Source organism: Natrix helvetica (assembly GCF_964273705.1).
Source record: "Natrix helvetica genome assembly, chromosome: 1".
NCBI classification, from domain to species: Eukaryota; Metazoa; Chordata; class Lepidosauria; order Squamata; family Natricidae; genus Natrix; species Natrix helvetica.
Window position 1 is genome coordinate 243,069,640 of NC_138548.1, and position 22,235 is coordinate 243,091,874.

At 42.6% G+C, this 22,235-nt stretch overlaps 1 protein-coding gene across 4 annotated transcripts in view; it reads left to right on the forward strand.

Moving 5' to 3' along the window:
• The first annotated feature begins 1,195 nt into the window (after positions 1 to 1,195).
• The window catches only part of GCGR (glucagon receptor), a 44,322-nt gene continuing 23,282 nt past the window's right edge, over positions 1,196 to 22,235 (forward strand). The window contains exon 1 of one of the 4 annotated variants that reach the window (XM_081969518.1): positions 1,196 to 1,579. Coding sequence is in view for 1 of the 4 variants with exons in the window: in XM_081969515.1 (XP_081825641.1) it covers positions 2,419 to 2,459 (41 nt within the window). In the remaining 3 variants the exon portion in view is untranslated. The other 3 variants (XM_081969517.1, XM_081969516.1, XM_081969515.1) reach the window with 3 other exon arrangements.

The window sequence follows — 22,235 nt, forward strand, 5'->3', positions numbered from 1 at the left end:
TTACTTGCATGTTTAGAACTACTATTGACTCTTCTGTTTTGGATTGTACTGGCCTATAAAAGTCCTGTTCTCCAATTTCTTGATTGTTATTCAAGTTTTATGCTAGCTCTCACATGTCCTACTCCGCCCCCCCCCTTTCATTCAATGTATCCAATTTTAGAGACTGCCTGGACATATCCCTGCAGTTTTTGGATGATTGATGTAACATATAACAGTTTCTGTAACCTTTCATAAAAAAAGACTTTGAGAATTCAAAGTATAACCTGATAAAACATTAAAGATTTTAAAAGAAAAGATTTTGAGGCGGTAGCAAATTGTAGAACTAACATATTACCAAAGGTTTGATGAGATAGATTTCCCTTTTAAGAAGCCATGCTGATTCTACCTTGCCTGAATTTTTCTTTCTTCTATACATTTACTTATTCTAGCTTTAGTTATATTTTCCAAAAGTTTAACCAGGGCAACCACTAATTTAACTAGTCTGTATAGTGTTGGTTCACCCACCACCATTTCTTTATAAACAGCTGGATTATGCAAACCCATCTTCCTTTCATTGATTGATTTTTCCAGGGAGATATGTCTTTGCATTATAATCATAAATGGATGGTATATACAACACCAACAGTCTCAAAACTTGACAATTTTCAGACTTGTGGAATTCCCAGAATTCTTCAGCCAGCCATTAAAGTTGTCAAATTTCGAGATCCCTGTACAAGACCAAAGAGGTCAAGAAAAAGACATTTCTATAGTCAACATGAGGAGACACTAACAATATACAGGTAGTCCTCATATAGCAACTACCTCATACAGGGTCCATTTGCAGTTATGACAGTGATGAAAAAGTAGTTTTGTGACCAAACTTTGCATTTACAATCTTCACAGGCCTGTAAAGCAAAGAAAAGCTGAAATACTGTAAGCAGTCAGTGTCACTTAACGACCTCTTTGCTTAATGACCAAAGTATTGGTTCCAATTGTGATCACTAAGTGAAACTACCTATATGGGGATTATTTACATGATCAATAAAACACTGCAAAATAAAGTATTCTCAGATATAGGGCCTTTTTAAAAAAAACAAAAAGAGAAATCTGAAATTCATAAACTGAATAACGCACAAATGATATCCAGTTATTGAAAATTCAAATATTGATTATGCACGAAAACAAAGTTGGAATATGATGCTGAACAGAGCTGAGGGCAGAGTTGGTGATTTTTCTCCAAGTATGCAAGCCACATTCTTGATTTTCTAAGCTTGAATTTGTGAGTAGGACTTTCTGTAGGTTGTGAATCTGATACTCCATTAATTCCCACGTACTATTCATCCATTAAAAGGGGAGTTATTGCTTCTAACTGTCCTGCGCCAGGGAACCAAGGACACCTTCTGTCTTTCTCCGAGGCCTCTTTTGACCATTCCTGTGTCCACGGGTTCACGCACACGGGTTAGAAAGTTGAAGCGCGCCACGCGGGGGAGACTTGTGGCTCTTGATCAGGCAGACCCAAACGAGGGAGGGAGCCTTGCTCCCGTTACTCATCGGGAGTTCCACGCACGCCGCAGCCCCTCGGTCCGGTGAGGGGGATCAGGTGAGAGGCCCCCTCCTCCGTAGTCTTGGCGCCTCCAACCTCGCTTCTCCCTTAACGGCCGAGGGGGGCTCCGGCGCCGCAGAGGAGGAGGAGGAGGAGTTCTCCAAAGACCTTGAGGGGTGAGCTATAACTTGCGGGGCTGGAGAAAGAGAGGCGAGGGAGCCGCTGAACCAGCCGCGGGGACGTCCGCGGAGGAGGGCTCGGAGTCTCTCCGGCTCCCTGCCCACACCTGCCGTCGGAGAAACGGCGCGATCTTGGCTGCCTGCCCGACCCAGATTCCCCCGAGGAGCCAGTCGGTCCCCTCCCCCGACCTGCTCAGTGGCGGCTGCGGCGAGTCGCGGCTCTGAAAAAAAGTTTTGGAGAGAAACGGAGCTTGACAATCGACGGCGTGGGGAGGGGGGCGAGGGAGAGCAGCACGAAGCTTGCCGGCCCCGCAACCCTTTGCCTCGCGATGCGCCCTAGAGGCGCCCAGAACCGACGTCAGCCCGGTAGGTCCGCGCCGGGAGACCGGGGGACGGGACGGGGACGGTGGCGCCCTTCTTGGGTCAGGAACTGGGGGTCGCCCGGCTGGGAGGTCCCTGAGCCTCCCGGGGTGAAGATGAGGGTGGGGACAAAAGTCCCGAGGTGAGTTTTCCGGGGGGCTCGTTGTGGCAGTTCGTGGAAGGGAGCCTTCGGGGCTGCATTTGGGAGCCCGCTCGGCTCCCGCCCGGGCTAAGAGACAGCGAGCTGTGCACACGCGCGGCCGGCAGCCTCTTTTCACCTCCATCCCTGACTCGGATGGTTTGGGCGCTCTCAGGTTGGAGGGTCGCTTTGGGGAGCCAAGGGAGTCCGGCTCACCCATGCGGACAAAACGGGACAACAACTCCACCGGGCGCAGAGGGTAAGTATGGTTGAGGAATAAACACGAGCGAATTCTGTAAACTTTCAACTAGGCAGCAACGAGGCAGCTCCCAAATATTCCCCGCTTCGAAGGCGCTCCTGGGGGGCGGAGGGGGGGGGGAAACGTAGATAGAACATTCCCGTCCCAACGCCGAATATGCCTGTTCGGGTGTGTCCTAAGGGTCGGGGGCTCAGTAGTAAGTGTCTTTAGTCAACCCTCTGCCAGGAATCGTAGCTCCTCCCTTAGTAAGTAAGACCGAGCGGGCTTCCCTCCATCTTGCGCTGGACCTGGAGCAGGGCAGGGCAATTTTCACAGCATTATGGGTCTCTCACTATTTTGCTGTTGACAATTCAGAAAGGGCAGGTATCCATCCATGAGGTTGGTTTTATTTATTCCTTATGTCTATGTGGCTGTATCAACAGATACTGTTGAACAATAGACCAAGTAGAAACAATTCGGATTCTTATATAAGTTAGGATGCATGTGCTTAGTATATAAGGTAAAGGTTCCCCTTGCACATATGTGCTAGCTAGTCATTCCTGACTCTAGGGGGGGTGCTCATCTCCATTTCAAAGCCGAAAAGCCAGCACTGTCCATAGATGTCTCTATGACTAAACACCGATGTTGCACAGAACGCTGTTACCTTCCCACCAAAGGTTGTTCCTATTTTTCTACTTGCATTTTTACATGCTTTCGACCTGCTAGATTGACAGAAGCGGGGCTAGGGATTCGAACCGCCGAACTGCCAACCTTTCTGATCGACAAGCTCAGCGTCTTAACCACTGAGCCACCATGTCCCTTGTCTAGTGTGTATACGTTTGATTTACATTTGATTTACAGATGGAGAATGAATGAGCCTCCATTGTAAATTCAGCTCAGAACTTTATGGCTTTCAAAAGCTAGCAAATGGATACGGTCTGACTTTTGGTGAGCTGCAACTCACTTCACCTAATGTTTTCACTGCTGCAGTTTCTGCACCTGTTTCCTATCCTCACCCCATATTGTTTCTGCAGGCTCTGTTGTGTCTTGTTACTTCAGTAGTGCTTCAATGCTGGCTGCCCTCAGCCTTTGGTCCCCTGTCTGTGGCCTAGCCTGGCTTAGTTCATTAATTACCTAACACTTGGCAGAACTTCCACTTAATTAATACTAATGACAATCTGCTGCATGTGCAGAAGAAAAGGTGGCTGCGGGGAGAGCGTGCCCAATGCTTGAGCAAACAATATTTAGCAAAGAGTGTGTCCCATGTGAACTCTTACACAAAGATGGGAATAGGGAAAGTGGGGGAGGGGGGATTAACCATCTCCCTTCTAATCAAAGAGCAACATACAGTTTAGGTTACGGCAAAAGGGGAGTGCAGTGTACACTATTATTGTCCATTCAGGTGATTCGGTCTAAAATTTCTAGATGTATGATGTCATCCAGAGGTCTTCAAACTTGGCAACTTTAAGCATAGCTGGCTGGAGAATTCTGGGAGTTGAAGTCCACAAGTCTTAAAGTTGCCAAGTTTGGGGACCCCTGATCTAATCTCACAACATCCCCTGGTAAAATTAAGAAGGATCCTAGGATAGTATCCTTGATGTGTTTGGGTTCACATTCAAATTAGAGGTGTTAGAAATGATTTTGCAGTGGGAATAAACTCCTGGCCCATCTGAAGATTGGCGTTTGAGAGTAAACCCTGTCTCGCCTGGGTTTACTGTCAATATTATTCTTATCCATGTACCATTTCATACAAAATTTTCTAATGTGTCAGGAGTATCACATAATAATCTTTGGAACTCTTTGCAGCAAGATAATGGAATGACAGCAAAATCCTAACCAAGTTGGTAGCTGATGTTTTTTGGCACTGTTGGGTTAACTGTGCTCCGTGCCATCCTTAGTGAGAACAAGGCTAGAGTTTATGAGGATCTGATCATAGGGATATTTCAAGGTATCATTTCTTCATTGTCAGGTAAAGTCAAGACTCACAGCAATTTTATCAACCTTTTGAGCCATGCATAAAGAGCAGACTTTTTTTTTGTCCCCAGAATTAGTTCTGACCTCTGAACTTTAGTCCAGACAAGAGTGAGAAGGTTTAGGTCATAAGCCTATAATTTTGCTAAACTTGTTTTCTTCTTTTCAACTGTGACAACACTTTGGTTCTTTTTAGCAAATTCTTAGAAAAGCTGCCTTTGAGCCAATAGTTCCCTTGTAATCTATTATTTGGTTCTGTAATATGAAATGGAACACTGACATGACCTTAAAATGCCTTGAAAGACTTTTTCCTATTTCTCAAAAATCCAGTTTCCAATCCCTGCCCTTCTGTCCCAATGTAGTATGGTCTGGACATTTTGTGTATCCATTTATGTTATACACCAATGTCTTTCAAAAGGGAAAAGTAGAACAAAATTGTGGAAAGGTCTAGAGTTTTAATGATAATGCTATACAGTAATACACAACAAATAAATTATACAGAAATATAAGTATTCATGTTATTTGTGGAAAAAAGTATATTAGATTAATCTGATAGGTATGCCACTTTTTGAAACTTTGAATTAATTGAAAATTGTTATATTTGACATAGAGAACAGTTAGCACCAGGGCTCCCATGTCTGGGATGTAATGTTAGAATCCTGTCTGTCTGTCTGTCTGTCTGTCTATCTATCTATCTTATCTATCTATCCATTTATCATCTATCTATCTGTCTATCTCTGTGTATGTATGTATGTATGTATGTATGTATGTATGTATGTATGTATGTATGTATATCCCTGTTTGGTGTCTTGCCAGTACACTAGACTACAACTCCCATTCTCCATAGCATTTTTGCATTCTAGCTCTCTGTACCCCATAGCTTTAAATGGGTAAAAGGAGATGCATGTATCAAATCTGCAGAAAAACAGGCTGCAGAAGACAGTTATAGACAGATTCCAAGCTGCACGTTGCCACTGAAATTATAAAGATTTCCAGGAGCATATCTCTTCTCTGTTCTATCTCTGCTTTACATACTTCTTTTTACTGAAAGATGTCTAATATGGTTTGTAAATTTCCCATAATCTTTGCTTTCCTTATCTTGAGTATAATTCATTGAAGCCTCCATGACTTGGAAGTTGGAAGAGCTCACTACTGTTTTTGTTGCAAACACAGCAAACAATCTGTTCTGTGCACGTACCGAATGATCCTGGTTGTAATAGAGAAAGGTTATGCATCATGAGGTCATCCATGTTCTCATCTAATGTAACCCAACTCATATTGGAACATTGTTGATATGATACTTCCTCATGTCCCAATTAGCATGAACCTGAGAGTAAATCCTGAGGATTAGGGATGAAACAGAATTAGCTTTTCGGTTCTCTGCCTGACTCTTTCCCAGTATTTAATTTATAATTAAATAATGAATTTAATCAGATCTGGAAGCTTTCACTGGTTCTTTCCGTATGTGCTTAGTGATCAAGTTTTCTTTAGATAACCAGAATTTTTAAAACGCATGAACCCCATCTATTGACGTATATATGAGATACGATACAGTAGTCCTCCTTATTAGAGGAAGTTTATTGCATCTATGCTGAGCTTTAGAGATAGTTAAATGGTTGTGCAGCTGCTCCACTGTGTGGCCAAATCAAGATTATTAATCCCCCAGTATTTTCACAGTACGCCTGATATTTTACTATGCCATCAAAAATGCTTGATCATTGGTCTTACACCTCCGTGGTAAAATCTTAGCTTGGGCTGGAAAACCTTGACTTAGCTTGTCTTAAAAGCATCGTTCTCTTGCTTCATCATGGTTCCATTACACGCTGAGAAGAAGGAACAGATTCATGCAATTCAGAAGCAGGCATGCTTCCCAACATTGCATTAGAACTTACGGCCTGATCAGAACAAGTTGCAATGCAAATGAAGTACTGAACAATCTTTTTATATGTTTACTTAGAAGAAAGTAACCCTTTGTGCAGTGGGGCTTCCAGTAAAGTATGCCTGTGATTCCAGTTGAGGAGAGCAATCCTATAATTAGAGCATTTTGTGGTTCCACCACTAAAAAAAAGCACAGGGGCTGCTTTGCTTGCACACCTGCAGAACATACCGTATTTTTGGACTATAAGACGCACCTGTGTATAAGGCGCACCAAGATTTCAAAGAGGTAAGTAAGGGGAAAAAAAGTTTTTCTCCTCCCTGGCCCCCAGAAGCACTATGCAGGCTTCAGCAGGGCTGGGGGAAGACAAAAATGCCCCCGTTTTTGCAAACAATGCGCTGGTTTTTTTGCAAAAAATGGGGGAATTTTTGTCTTCCCCCAGCCCTGCTGAAGCCTGCAGAGTGCTCCTGGAGGCTGGAGGAAGGGGGAAATGCCTCAGTTTTTGCAAAAGTGGCCCGTTTTTGCCCATATTTTGCAAAAATGGAATGCAAGGGGAGGGATTCAGGAGGTCAAAAAAGGCTGTATTCAGTGTATAAGATGCACCAACATCCACACTCTTTTAGGGGGGGAAGGTGCACCTTATGCTCTGAAATATACGGTAATAAGTGTAATAGGGACACAAGGGGATGTCCTTCTTGTATCCTTCCTGTTGTTGTTTTCCCCCAGGGAAAAAAAAGTTTCATTTGGTTTGGCCTATTGTGAAAGATTAGAGGTCTTTGGCTGTGTCGCTAATCAAAGCCTATTTTGTATGTTCTGGGCTCTTTCTAAGGTCGGGATTTCCTAACTTCAGAACAGGCAGCTATGAAGTCTAGGTGGGAGTAGGGGAAATATTAGTTTCTCTATGAAATTGGGGAAACTTATATTTCCCCTACTCCCACCTAGACTTCATAGCTGCCTGAGAACTGAGAGACAGCACTTCAAGTCCTAACCCAGTTCTTTAGTTGGGTTGGCTGTGATTATAGCAACTCGAGTTAAGCAGATAAGGAGTGTTCAGTATTCTAGGCCCAAGAAACAGAGAGCAATTCTACTTTTTGGGTTTATATATAGAGATCCAAAGATAATGATGAAAGAGAGGAAGGAAGTGGGGGTTTCTTCCATCGCCTTTTCGTGTTTATTTTTTATCTTTACACTTTTCATACCATCGGTTGCAAGTAAACAGATACCCTGTTGTGGCCCAGCAGTGGCCAGCTGAGCTTTTGGTGGACTCTGACAGCTCAGACCATTATGGGACTGCTCTGGAGGATGAGGAAGAGTCTGGAGAGTGTTTGGAGTCAGAGCAGGAACTAGAGAGGCCTGTTGGCCACCAGGTGGCATCTGAGTCAGGGAGCAGTGAAGAGGAACAGAGGGAGGTTGTCCCTGATGTGCGTATGCGTAGAGCTGAGAGGAGAAAGGAACAGCTGTGGAGAAGACATCATAGAAGGAAGTAGGGACAGCTGGCTAAGGTTGTGGCCCCTCACAAAGAGTTTATAGGTGGAGCGACCTGAGGGGAATCTTTGCAGGAAACAACAGTCCATTTTACTAGCCATTGAGAAAGCATTCCGTAAGTTTAATCTTGGTTTCTTGAAGATAGCTTTCTAGGCTCCTAGCCAAGGGGTGGCTTTATCTAGGTAATTAGTTGTGGCAGACAGCCAAGCCGGTGTCTGCATATTCATTGGAATCACGGGACAGAACATATCCATACATCAATTCCAAAGCTGGCATTCATTACCCTTAATTTGGAAGCATTTTGTGAGAATGCAAATGTTATCATACTTACAAATCCAAGCTTGCCCTTGATCTTCCTTGAATGCTGATGCCTGTAAGACATCATAGCTTTGTTGTCAGAGAAGCAAAGGGGTTCTGCAGTGATTGGGAAGAGAATTGTGACTTCAACTTCTCTCCCCTTCATAGAAAGATCTGGTGGTCCTATAGCAGTGATGGCAAACCTTTTCGGCACTGAGTGTCCAGAACGTGCGCCGGAGCACTGGAAACCCAAAGACCAGTGGCTGGTGCACATGCAAAGACCAGCTGGCTGGCAAGCATGCATGCGCACGCAGGAAATCACAAGAGTAGCTGCCGACGGCATGCATGCCCACAGAGAGGGCTCTGCGTGCCATCTCTGGCATGCGTGCCATAGGTTTACCATCACAGTCCTGTAGGATATCATTGGAGAAGGCTTTTAATGGGTAATTGTATCTTGAAAATGTCCCAGTATTTGTGAGAGCAACATTTTTACTGCTGAGGTCCACTTTCCCTTGCAATAACATTAACCAATAAAATTAATCCTAAGTGTTATTTGGAGTTCCTCAACAAAATCTGACTAGGGAGTTGTTGCTTTCAATGCCCCACAAGAACAAAAAAACCACTCTTCCCAAATTACATTGACCCAGGAAGCAGCAAGAAGAAAGTTGCAAAGGGGAAGGAGAGAAAATCCAATGAACATCCTGTCCCACTGCAGCTTCTGAAAAGCTTGGCTGTGTGCCGCAGTGGAGTGAGCTTAAAAAATAGACGGGGCTACCCAGCTCTTGCTTCTTGTCTGTCCATCTACCTGTCTCATTTGATCTGTTTTATGTACCAGGAGAGACTGCTTTTATCAGAGGTTTCATTTGTTTGCTTAGGCTAAAGGTCACTGAAATTTTGAAGTCACCAAATGGCCCACTCTCTCACTACCAGTAAGTTCTAGTTTTTTCCCCTTTGACAAAAGGTACAAATAAATTAATATTGACAAGTATTTATTTTTTACATTTATACTTCTTCAAATAGAACTAAGAAGTACAGTACATATGATTCATCTCTCTTTTTTATATACCTAACATCTGTGATGCAAACTACAAGTAATCCTTGTTTAATGATTGCCTTAGTTAGTAGCCATTCACAACAGTGATGAAAATATAACTTTACACCAATCCTCCCATTTATGACCTTCACAGGTCTGTGAATCAAAGGAAAGCTGAAGTAAGTTCATAAACACAGTTGTGGTTACATGTTTATGGAAATTCCCAGCCATCCAAGTCATAGTTTTCCCAAAGGTGCTTTTTCCAAAAAAGCTGGACTTTGTTTTTCCTTGAAGACGTCTTGCTTCTCAGACATCTTCAAGGAAAAACAAAGTCCAGCTTTTTTGGAAAAAACACCTTTGGGACAGTTGTGGTTACATTTAGCAACCCTCTTTGCTTAACAACCAAATTGCTGTTCCCAATTTTGGTCACTAAACAAGAATTAACTGTAGGTCGAAATAGAATTAACTCCACAAATAAGCTTCTGACCGGGTATTTTTGTAGCAGAATCTTTCAGGCTGCATCCTTACCTTTGGCTCTGCTTCTTATAGATTCGGCAGATGACGTTTAACCACAAATTGTCTACTTTTGTGCAGTGAATAACAACTCAACATACTTTAGGATTTGAGCCCTAACATTGTCAACTATACTCGGGAGCTAACTTGCAACAGGCCTAGTGGCACACCTGCTTTGGATCTGTGCCTCTTTTCCATTGGTGGAGGTAGCCAACTGGATTACTTTTGATTGCTATCCCTTTCTTTGTCAAAGGCCCAAGGAGCGATCGCTGAGCTACTGCCACAGGACTACATACTTCCCTGGAAAGCTTTGGAGCGATGGGAGGCCCCAAGCGGGGTCCTTTGGATCGCATCTCATCCTCTCCCCAGTGCCCTTTGTGCCTCAGTTCCAGGCTGGGTTGTGTCAACAGAGTGATTGCAGAGAGTTCTGTTTGAACAGGCCTTACTCACCAGGAGACTTTGCAGCTTGGGAAACAGCCTCAGAATAACAACTCCTGTTGTGTCACCAATCCCAACCTACCCGGTTGGATGAGAGCCATTCATTGGCACTTCTTCCAATAAAGTCAAACCGACAGGACTAGTTTTAGATTGGAATGACAGAGCTGTGATTTCCCCTTCCCATCTCTGATGGTTTCCTTCCATCTTATAAGATTACAGTGAGGGCTGTAGGATTACTGATTTGGTTTAGAACAGTGGTCACCAACTGGGGATACGCAGAAAAATTATTTGCATTTTTTATATTGCACTAAATCAGGGGTCCCTGGGCCAGATATCTGCAATGAACGCTTGTGTTGCTGCAGAGAGTCTCCCCTTTCGGGGTCTTTTTGTGTGGGTCAGAGGGGGGGCAGAAATTCCAACTTGGAGTCTGCTTCAGCCTCCTGGTGCGTGGCTTTGGGCAAAGGCTGGAAGGAAGTGCCGCTGGTGGCAAAGAGCCAGAGGGGTTTGTTCAGTGGGACTGTATCATGGCCTGGAACTGGCTGACCATCTCAGCCCACTGAGCCTTCAAGCGCCGGTACCTAACCTTGCACTCCCACAGGTCTTCCCTCTGCTTGGAAAGGCTATACTCATAGTGAGGTGCTTCTGCTGAGCCTGCTTCTCCGTCAGATCCAATTTGAAATGAACCAGCTATTTTGCCAACACTTTCTCATGGTGGCTGCTTAGCTCCAACCACTGCTTCCTATTGGGGCCCTAAGGAGCCTGGGCAGGCAGGGAAGGAGAGGTTGGGAGGAGAGAGTCAAGTAGAGGCCGGTGAGGTGCCCCTTGACATGAATGACATCAAGTTGGCCACGCCCATCCAGTCACAGGACCACCTAGCCACGCCCACCCAGCCAGTCATTAGGCAGATCATATTAGTGGTCCACAGGATTTAAAATTATGAATTTAGTGGTCCCTGAGTTCCAAATGTTTGGGGACCCCTGGTTTAGAAAAAGATTCGGGAGCAGTCTTTGAACACGAGCACGGGCACAGGTGTCACTTCCCTACCCCACCCCCATGAGTACTGGTGATTATAACTCTTTTTCCCGGTAGTACTGTCTTCCCTAGACCAAATAGCAGCGGATCTTCTTTCCATGCCACCGAGTTGTTGATTTTGAGGAGGGGGTGGGGGGAAAGCAGAGCAAAGCAAAGGGAACTGGAGTGCAGTATAATATTCAGACAAAAGCTATGTGACCCATGGCTCAGAGAACTGCCAAGATGTGCACCATCCAGGCCTCCTTCTGCAACTCATGACGTTGGAGCCAGTGCTCACTACGGGATACCTGGCTGGGATAGTTGGCCAGGCTTTGGCACGCGAACTCTCGTTAACCAGCTCTTCACCAGCTGTGCTGGCCGGTCTACCCGTGTTCTTCAGCCTCAGCAAGCTGTCTTGTTGGAAAGGTGCAGCTGGTTCTTCCGCAGATAAATCGATCATTGATCCTGAACTCATAGAATTGGAAGGCCCCCCAAAACTCAGATCAGAATCGATGTTCCAAATCTTGATCTTAAATATGGGCCAGACATTGCTTTCCCTCCTGAGTTGATTTAGAGACAAGATTCTCACAGTATATGTAAGATCAGAAGAGAAGTTGTTTGTGCTATAAGACAGGCAGACAGAACTGAAATTGGGGACCAAAACTGTCATAGTACCAGGCACCATTCAGATGAGAAGTTACTGTTAGCATATACCAGGGGTGTCCAAACTTGGGAACTTTAAGACTTGTGGACTTCAACTCCCAGAATTCCCCAGCCAGCATGGCTGGCTGGGGAATTCTGGGAGTTGAAGTCCACAAGTCTTAAAGTTCCCAAGGTTGGACACCCCTGGAATATACTGTTAAATAAGTAATAAAGTAAGCAACCTTCCCTTACTTTAGCACCTTCCGTATGCATGAACTTCAGTTCATAGGATTCCTTCAGCAAAGTGACCACCAGTGTGAATTTAGGGAGTTAAAGCTCACATATCTGGAAGAGCCTGAATTGGGGAGGGGGAAATACTCCCAGATTGTAAACAATGGGTCTCCCCTCTGACTCTTCATTGCAGTGACCAATGTGGGCAAATCCCAAACTCAATTAATTCTGATCGTTGGACTCCATCATATATCCAGGGAATGTAATCTTGGTTTGCATAAGTGGGATAAAGTAGCAGAGCAGAAGAAGACTAGAATCTTGGAAGAGCATCTCTTCCGTACAATATCTCAGTATCACTTTTTCCAGGGCCTTCCTCCTATTCTCCGTTGTTGCTAAAGCAACATCAGCCATTTGTGCTAGCATTTAAAATAGATGCAGGCCTATGAGAAGTTTGTTCCTACATCCCAAAATAGATACTACTATCCATCTGCATTTGCTCTCTGTCCAGACTGTCTTTTTTTAAAAAATCCTATTCTGCTTCCAGCCGAGTGCCAGCTTTCCCTATCTTCCACACTCAGGCAGTTTTCCATCATTGTATTGCAATATAAGGTAGGAACTGATAAGCTATTATGAAGAAGCTCCTCCCCCTACATTACCTTCCAAATGACAGAGCCCATTGGAATGAGCTGTTAAAATCAGAAAATTTCAGCCAACCATGAAGAGCTTCTATGAAACCTATGAAATGCCATTGCCATTATGGTAAAGATTATTGCAAAAAAGATTGCCTGGTGTCTGTCTTCTTTAGGCTAATCATTCCCTCATCCTGACAACTTGGTAATACTGAAAAATGAAACCATCAGATTTTTTTGTGGCTATTTTATGCACAAAGATAGGAAGAGGACTGGGTCGAAGAGATTACCCATGATTGTAGAGCTGACTCAGTTGATCCATTGTCATGTTTTCAGCCTGTTGTTTTCATCTAGCAACCTGCCAGCAAGACCAGTGAAGGGGAAGGTAAATCAGAATTAAGGAGCAAGAGCTGAGGTGGAAAAGCAAGTGAGAAGAGCAGAGAGGGCAACTGTTGAATGCCTGTGAATGACAGAGCTAATGAGCTTCCCCTTAAGAAGGTTAGCTAAAGGTATTGGATCTCTATTATTGGAAGAAAGCCAACCCCACACACCTCATCGCATCAGTTCCTCCTCAGGGCTTCCCTTCGTTCACAGCCAAGCAAGGAAGCCCCTGCTGGGCTGGATTGTAGCTTCCATGCCAACTCGGCCATGGAGTATGTGCCATTAACGCACTAAGGGCTAATCCCTTAGCCGCTAGCGTCTTAACAAGAGAGGACACACATCCCTTTTCTCCTATTCCTACAATCTTTATCTTGAGTGCTGAACATCAAGCATTAGTGAAATGTTGGCGCCTATGTGTTGTTGCATGTGTGTTTGCGTATATGTGAGGAAGAACAAGAGAAGCATCAAAGTGGGAAGCAGCTCTGATCTTGCTTGTCTGCATGTTGATCCAGCACTTGAAGAAATCCAGTTTGACACCCCTGTTGTAGGCCTTTTATAAAGACGTGAAGACTTGGTTGTGTGCCCAGGTTTGCGGCCCCAAGTGTGCTAAGATGCTCATTTCCTGACTAACATCCGTACTAACCGTTTTATTTGGTGCCATGGATATTTATTCTGTACTGTTTTAATAGGTTTAATAGTTTTTACGTCTTATGACATCTGCTGCCCAGAGTCCCTTGATTAGAGGGGAATCTATAGAAATCAAATAAATAAATATGTACTCAGAGGAGGGCTATAAAATGAAAATCTATATTTTTCCATTATCTCTTTGCAAAGGTCTGTTCCAGAAGAATTGACTAGAGTTGCTGTTCTGTGTGCACCTATGCTTAAGTAAGCAATATTGACATTCAGAGTAAACATGTATGGGATCAAGTAACTTGTATTACTGAAAGAGGGGAGAGTGATATCCTCTGAAATCAGGGCCACACTTCTTAATAAAATAAATATGAACCTACAAACATCAAAGAAGCTGACCCTGAAATTGAAGCATCCAGCAAAGAAGATACTGATCTGTATATTCTGTCTGACTGTATCGCCCTTCTCTCTTCCTCTTCCTCTCTCTCATCTTTCTGTCTGTCTATCTTATCTATCTATCTATCATCTATCATCTATTATCTATCTATCCATCCATCCATCCATCCATCTATCTATCTATCTATCTATCTATCCATCTATCCATCTATCCATCTATCTATCCATCTATCTATCTATCCATCTATCTATCCTATCTACCTTTAATCAATCTATTATCAATCTAGTCTATCTACTATCTATCTATCTATCTATCTATCTATCTATCTATCTATCTATCTATCTATCTATCTATCTATCTATCCATCCTATCTACCTTTAATCAATCTACTATCAATCTATTCTATCTGCCTTCTATCTATCTATCTATCTATCTATCTATCTATCTATCTATCTATCTATACCTACCTACCTACCTACCTACCTACCTACCTACCTACCTACCTATCTATCTATCTATCTATCTATCTATCCTATCTACCTATCTATCCTATCTACCTTTAATCAAACTATCTATATCTATCTATCTATCTATATCTATCTATCTATCTATCTATCTATCTATCTATCTATCTATCTATCTATCTATCTATCTATCATCTATCCTATCTACCTTCTATCTATTTATGCTATCTACTTTCTATCTATCCATCCATCCATCCATCCAACCTATCTTTTATCTCTACCCTATTCTTTATATCATCCAAAGGTGACAAATAATGAAAAGTTTAATTCAACTGACAGTCACAAGAACTAATGGCATTTACTGCAGAGTTCTTTAAAAACCCAAATGAGAAGCTGCTAATATTTAAGATATGTGTTAATTAAAACACATTAATAAACAAAAAATTAATGAACAAATTTGATAACAATTTGGTAGAAAGGTCCTATAAAGTATGTGAAACCCCACCACCAAAATAATAGCAATGGCATAACATTTTGCCACAAATGGAAAAACTTATTAAAACACAAATTATGAAATTACAGAATAAATTACAGGAACAGCATTAAATCAGTGATAAACTCTTTTAAACTCAGTAAAAAGTTACTTCTGGAAAGTCGTGTAGGATTGTACCATTTCTGATTGCCATTCTACCTTCCATTGCTATGGAACATGGCGTTAATTTGGAGTTTTTACTCCCTTCATTTCTTCTGTTATCATTTTTTAAATAATTGTTTTTCCAGGATCCTATGGTCTCCTTTTGTTATCAGTAATGGAATTCACTCTCTGTCCAAAGAAGTGGCAGAGGTTACATTTTTGCCACTGTAGTGGACATCACCCTCTTCTTCTCTATAGAAAAATCTAGCAATACAAAGTATATTAAATAATGATACTAACTCAAATTCCAGGTTGTGTCCCTCTAGCAGGCAGCACCAACAGAGTGAGAACAGAAAAAGCTGAGTGTGATGACATACCATTACACCATTCTTGTATTATTATAAGGTTATGGGGCAGTGAAAGAAGATTATAAAATAGCCACAGATTCCCATTTCATCCTGTAGCCTTATTTCTGCATTACTCTAGGATAGTTCTGAAAAATACTAAAGGGCGGTTAATGGAGAAAAGGTCTCTCCTTGATTTTAAGACAGCTAACTAAAATGGAACTTCAATATACAGCAATGATGACACCATATATTTTTCCACCAATGTTTTAAGTCAGGACTAGACTGCCATTTTCAAGGTCAGAGCTGCACTTTAGTATCTTCAAAATGTTTGGATTCCTGAAAATTGCAGGAGGGGATCGTACAAATGCTGTGATTAGGCCATTTTTTTCCAAGAAGAAATTAAGGCAGAAAAAATAGTCTTAATGTGCTTATATTGCCCTATAATAAACATATTTATTATACTCCTCCATCCAATCAAAAGTTTGATAGCATATCAAAAATCAATTGCTTCATTGTCAAATATTGGCCAGGGTAATTTGGTGACAGTCTGAGGAGTGCAAATTGGGATTCACCATGCTCCATTTGTCTGGCTTTTAAATGCTGTGCTAAGCCCAGAATGAAAAAACTCAGCAGCTTGAAGCTAGTGATTTCAGCTACCCCAAAATATAGCCTTGGTAGGCAGAATCTCTTCTAGGAGAGAGGGATGCTGCCAGAAATGGTATTCTACTGATTTGGACTGGTCCGCTCGAACCAGTAGCGGAAATTGCAGGTGACCCCTCCCACCCTCCCCGGCTCTCTGGCATCCCATTTAGGCCCTTTTTTCGCCAAAAGCGCATGCACAGAAGGATGAGCATATTTACGAACCGGTGGGGAAGGGAAGGGAAGGGAATAGCACCCCTGAATGCTGCCTAACTTTCCTTTGTTTGTTTCTTGTAACCAAATGTATGTAAATGCCACAAATTGTACAGGGATTCCTGCTTGTTAACTTTGATTCTGGGGGCTTATTTTTGGAACTATAAATGGCTCCAGGCAAAGATGGAAATAGAAGGACATCCTGGAGGGGCTGAGATAAATCTTAATATAAGTAGCTGTGTGATAGTAGCAGCAAGGAATAATTCTATATTGGTAACACCCCATTCCCTCCACAGAACCTTGTTACTTCCTTAATGCAAGACCTAACATCTGCTGGGCTCCTTCTAGCTCCTTCTGACACAAACAGTAGTGCTTTCTAGATATAGATGACTGCAATGACCATCATTTTCTTTTCATGGTCTTCTTTTGATCATTTTCTTTTGAGTATAGGGTTCCCCTTGTCCCCTTCCTCTGAAACAATGGCAGCAGAGGTCAGAATCAATAGATTTTATTGTAAGAGGCCAAGAAATTTTATCCTGGTTAGGATTAACAGAGAGGTTCTATTTTCACAGTTAGCTTCTAACTCAACTTTATTATTAGTATTCAAAAACAAATTTCTTCCAGATCATCCTGGATGATGAAGTTTCACCTAGTGATGTAGCCAGAGCTCGCTTAATCGTGTTTTTTATCTCTAATCCTTGCCTTACGCACACTCCTGTCTTGTGATACATTGCTAAAATGTACAATGGGGCTAATAATCTATTGCTTTTATATATATAATCATCACCAAATGCCATCTTTTTGGGATGCTCTAATAATGAATTCCTGCCATGGTCAGAGCAAGGAGTCTTCAAGGTCTCTTCCAGCACTTCCATTCCACGACTTTATTCAGAAAAGAATCCCAGAGTAACTAAGGATGCTCTCAAATGGAGGGTTGTTAGTATTGCCAACCATTGTTGTTCTGTTGTAAAATAAAACTCATCCCATACATTTCAGAAGGGTAAAAAAGGGAGTCCCTGCGGATTTTACTCTGCTAGTCATTACCGACTATAGCAGGAGTCTCCAACCTTGGCAACTTTAAGCCTAGCAGACTTCAACTCCCAGAATGCTTTACTGGCTAGGGAATTCTGGGAGTTGAAGTCGAATTGCCAAAGTTGGAGACGCCTGGACTATAGGGGGCAGTGCTCATCCATTGAACCAATGCTGTCCAAAGCCATTTCCCCATTCATGTGGCCAGCATGACATCAATATTTCAGAAGTGTAGTAGTTTATTTGATTGTATATTTATTTATCAGAGAAGATAAAATTGTATAATATAGGCCATGGATAGCTTTCATTTTTTTAATGCCCTCCAAGAGGTCCAGCCATACCACACCAAAATAGGTAGATAAGACTTTCAACAGGAACAGTCATCATGGTTTTTTTAAAGACAAAATAGAGCTGTAATGCACTATCAAAATTTAGTGCATTGATTTTGTCCATTAATCACCTAGTCCACCCCGCCCCCTTTAAAAAGATCTAAAAAATTCAGTTCGGGCTTTAGGAATTACAGTGTAACACCCACTAGGACCTTGTAAGCCATGGATTCCACTCCATCTCCAAATTTTGAAAAGTAAAATTAGAGCCTCTGGCCATGAGGGTTGCCTGCTTTTGTTATATAACATCCAGATGTTTTAATGTAGTGAGCAGTGCTACTCTTGTCCTTTCCTTCATTCTTTATTCACAGCCTTAACATATTTTTTGGAGTATAAGACGCACCAAGATTTTGAAGAGGCAAATTAAAAACAAAAGTTTTTGCACTCTGCAGACCTCCCCAAAATGGCCCGGGCATACATAGGGCATGCATAGCCTTTAGGAGGCTTGTAGAGTGCTCCTGGGGGCTGGGAGGGGGGCAAAAAAGAGCAAAAAATGGTCCGTTTTGTGTGGAAACGGGCCCATTCTTGTCCAAAAAAATGGCATGCATAGCCTTTAGGAGGCTTATACAGTGCTCCTAGGGGCTGGGGGGGCAAAAGCAAGCAAAAAACGGCCCATTTTTCACTCATTTTTGCCTTCCCCAATCCCCAGAAGCACTCTATAAGCCTCCTAAAGGCTTTGCACAGCCATTTTTACAAAGGGGGCAGAGTTTCGGGAGGCAAAAATGCTGTATTCAGTGTATAAGACGCACCCAGATTTTCACCCTCTTTTGGGGGGGGGAAAGGTGCATCTTATACTTATATACTGTATATATTCTCCTGGAACTATGAATCAGAAAACTTCTCAACATCATTTTGCCCTGTGTTATGATCTGGGCACATGCTTATATTTATTGTTCTTGGAAAAAACTACCAAACATCATTGATTTTTATTAACTATCAGGAGTTCCAACATTAGGCTTTTCAGTTACCCACCCACCTATCGATTGACTTACTTTGCAAAAGTGCGTCAAATTTGGTGGGTCTATATTCAGGTTAAGTAGAGGAAGTATGAATTAAGGCGTTTTTCCATCTACAAAGATAGCTGTACAGTGATACATTTTACTCTGTGCCTAAAAATAACATTTCAACCAATGCATCTCCAGTCTCTCTCTGGTCTCTTGAATGGATAGAATCCAGAGCTCTCTGTTTGATAGGAACCAGGCATGTAGGTCAAGCCTCCCTCCAGATGGTTCATCAAATTAAATGAGGCTAAAAGTGAAGATAAGACATTAGAAGCAAAGGTAACTGAAACTGTGGCAGGATAGTCACACGTTTAAATCTGGATCATGAAGTAATCCCCAAGATACGCCTGCAGTGCTCTTTCTTGAACTGCAATTCTCTGGATCTAATATGGCACTTCAGAGATGGTATTCAGCAGGTTCTGACCAGTTCTGGAGAACCAGTAGCGGAAATTTTGAGTAGTTCGGAGAACCGATAAATACCACCTCTGAGCGGCCCCGCCCCTATCTATTCTCTGCCTCCCGAGTCTCAGCTGATTGGAAGGGAATGGGGATTTTACAGTAAGCTTCCCCTGCCACGCCCACCAAGCCATGCCACGCCCACCAAGTCACACCCACAGAACTGGCAATAATTTTTTTTGAATCCCACCACTGGGGCACAGTAATTCGGAAACTTGCAGAGTTCTGACAAATATACAGAAAAGAGTTGCTCCTAAAATAAATTTCATTTCCATAACCTCTTTATTTTTCTCCCCTAAAAGTTACCGTTCTGTTCTCCCTTCCTCCCTTCCAGTAAAGTTGTAGAATGGCACTGACCCATTTCAAGCCACATAACCATTTATTTAGGGGGCTTCTTTCATTTGGTAATAACTCCCCCATTCCCAATTTGTGACTTTAAGCTCTTCCATATGATCAGAGTTCAAAGATGCCCCACTAACTATTTTTAGAAGATGTCTCAGGATGCAGCATTGTCTTATTCCCACCCTGGAGGTAGTCCTTTTATCTGTTTTCTGTCATTCCCCAGCACATGTCTTGGCATACAAATGATTTATGATCTCTCATTCATGATCTCTGGGAGCAATATGCTGACATAATGCAATGTGTGACACACACACCCCAGCGTGCATGTGCATATGACAGGTGCTCCCCCCCCCCATTTTTTGCATGCTTTTTTCACCCTCGCCAGGCTCCAGAAGCTCTAAGCATTTATAAATGCCTTAGAGAATGCTGTAAAGCACTATGGAGTGGTATATAAGTCTAAGTGCTATTGCTATCTCACCAATGAGAAGATAGGGACTAGCACCGGGATGGCGAACCTATGGCACGCGTGCTACAGGTGGCACACGGAGCCATTTGTCAGGGCACGCGAGGCATTGCCCTTTCAGCCTTTTTAAAAGCCATTTTTCACCCTCCCCAGGCTCCAGAGGCTTTATAGGAGCCTGGGGAGGGCGAAAACAGCCCCCGTGCCCCCCCAGAGGCCCTCCGGAGGCTTCAGGAGCTTCCCTGAAGCCTCCAGAGGGCCTCTGAGGGGGGAGGCTTTTTTTGATCTCCCCAAGCTCCTATAAAGCTTCTGGAGCCTGGGGAGGGCGAAAAAAGCATGCAGAAAATGGGGGGGAGTGCCTGTCATATGCACATGCACGCTGGGGGGGGTCACGCATTGCATTATGGGTGTGGCATGACCCCCCCTGCGCTCCCCTCGCTTATGGCACGTGAGCCAAAAAAGGTTTGCTATTGCTGGACTAGCATCTGCTACATTCCTCTTGGCTATTTGAGGCTGCTAAGGTGCATCGCTCCCTCTCCATCATTAATTACAATCCTCAATGGCTATTTTGGCTTGTCTGTAAAAAAAAACAACCCAAGAGAAATAGACAAGTGCATTTGTGGTGATGTATTGATTATCTGCATTTTTGCAGCCCAAATAGGGGTAACCCAAGTGATGGCACTCTTCATATACCTTAAATAAGGACGTCATAACGGGGGGGGAAAGATTTGAGACCTATTTAAGGTACAAAAGAATGCAATTGCCTTCCAGGCAGACAGATAGATCCTCTTTGAGTGTTAAGGGGATAAAATTCATAATAAGGAATATTTTAACAGTGGAACCAGTTACCCAGAGAGGTTGTGAGCACTCATTCACTGGATGTATTCAAGCAGAAAATAGATAGCCATTTGTCGAGAAATTGTAATTAGGACTCTTGTGCTCAGCAGGGGATCGGACTCAATGGCCTAAATGGTCTCTTCCAACTCTGTAATTCTGAACTTGTCAGGACAGAAACTTTCATGGACTGGCTTCCACTTCATCAAATGAAACTGAGGAAGTGGACTCACATCCATTAAACATTACGTATATATCCTAAATTTTCAGTCTACAAGGGCCCATAAGACTCCTTTTTGCTGTTGTTTGTTGCAACAGGGTAGCAGTGGTATCTACAGTATAATTATCTGGACAGGTTCAAACAGAGGGAAGAAAACCATCGCTCAAGGATTCACTAATCTGAATTTCTGCATTGAGCAGGGAATTGTGCCTGATGGCCAAAATAATTCTATGAGGAGCAATAACCCAACTTGTTAGTCACTAGCAATCTTTGCTGGAAAGTTACACTGGATGACTTGAGATTTTACGTGACGTTTCCTGTCTCCAAATATCTCGTTTAGGCAGGAATGTAGTTGTGATTGACAAATATTATCAGCTTCGTCATGAACTTATATAAAACCTGGTCCAAAAGGAGAAATACTATTAGGAATTATTGGCTATTATTGCGCTTTCATTTAAATTGTACTCTTTATACTTTAATTACTGCCATTAAAGGTTCTTCTGGAATATCACGTTTCCTGCAGTTTATAGAATATTAGTCGATGGAAGGAAACGGCCTAATTTAAAACATTAAAAGTTTAAGATTCAAGGATCCGATAATTGACTAATTTGCTGAAACAAATACATAGAAAAGATGGAAACAGATGGAACGAAAGCTTTTGTGTTTCATGTTATGCATTGTTTCATGGGTAGATACATTATGATAATGAAACATTATGATGCACTAAAGAATTTAAGTGGCTTTAATCTGTTAAAACGTTTTGCTTATTAAGGATGAAGTTGGAATGCTCATCTAGTGTAGTTCAATTTATTGAGAATCTGTTTTCAGTGGAAGTTTCCAGTGTTTATGGAGTAATGCTGGGGTTTTTCCCCCCTCCTTGAGGGCTCTTTCCCATTTTAATTGATAAGCAAAAAGCAATTGTAGTGTTACAGTTGTATCTTACGATCTTGCAAGATAGATTGAACTGTAATAACATGAGTTTTCCTTTCCTAACCCGCTGAGCTTATGTCATGAATCAGTATATTTGGGTGCTGTAGAGAAACAGTTTTAGGAAGTCCTTGATGCTTTCTTCCCAGGGGCCAGGGTCATTAGCCTGCACTACAGGGTCATTAGTCATTAGAGCACGTTCACCAAGCATGGAGAAGAGAGGCCACTCCGGCAGGGAGAACACATATCCCCAATTATTGTGACTGAGCTGAGCACAGTCAATGGTGTATCTTCTTTGCCCTCTTCCC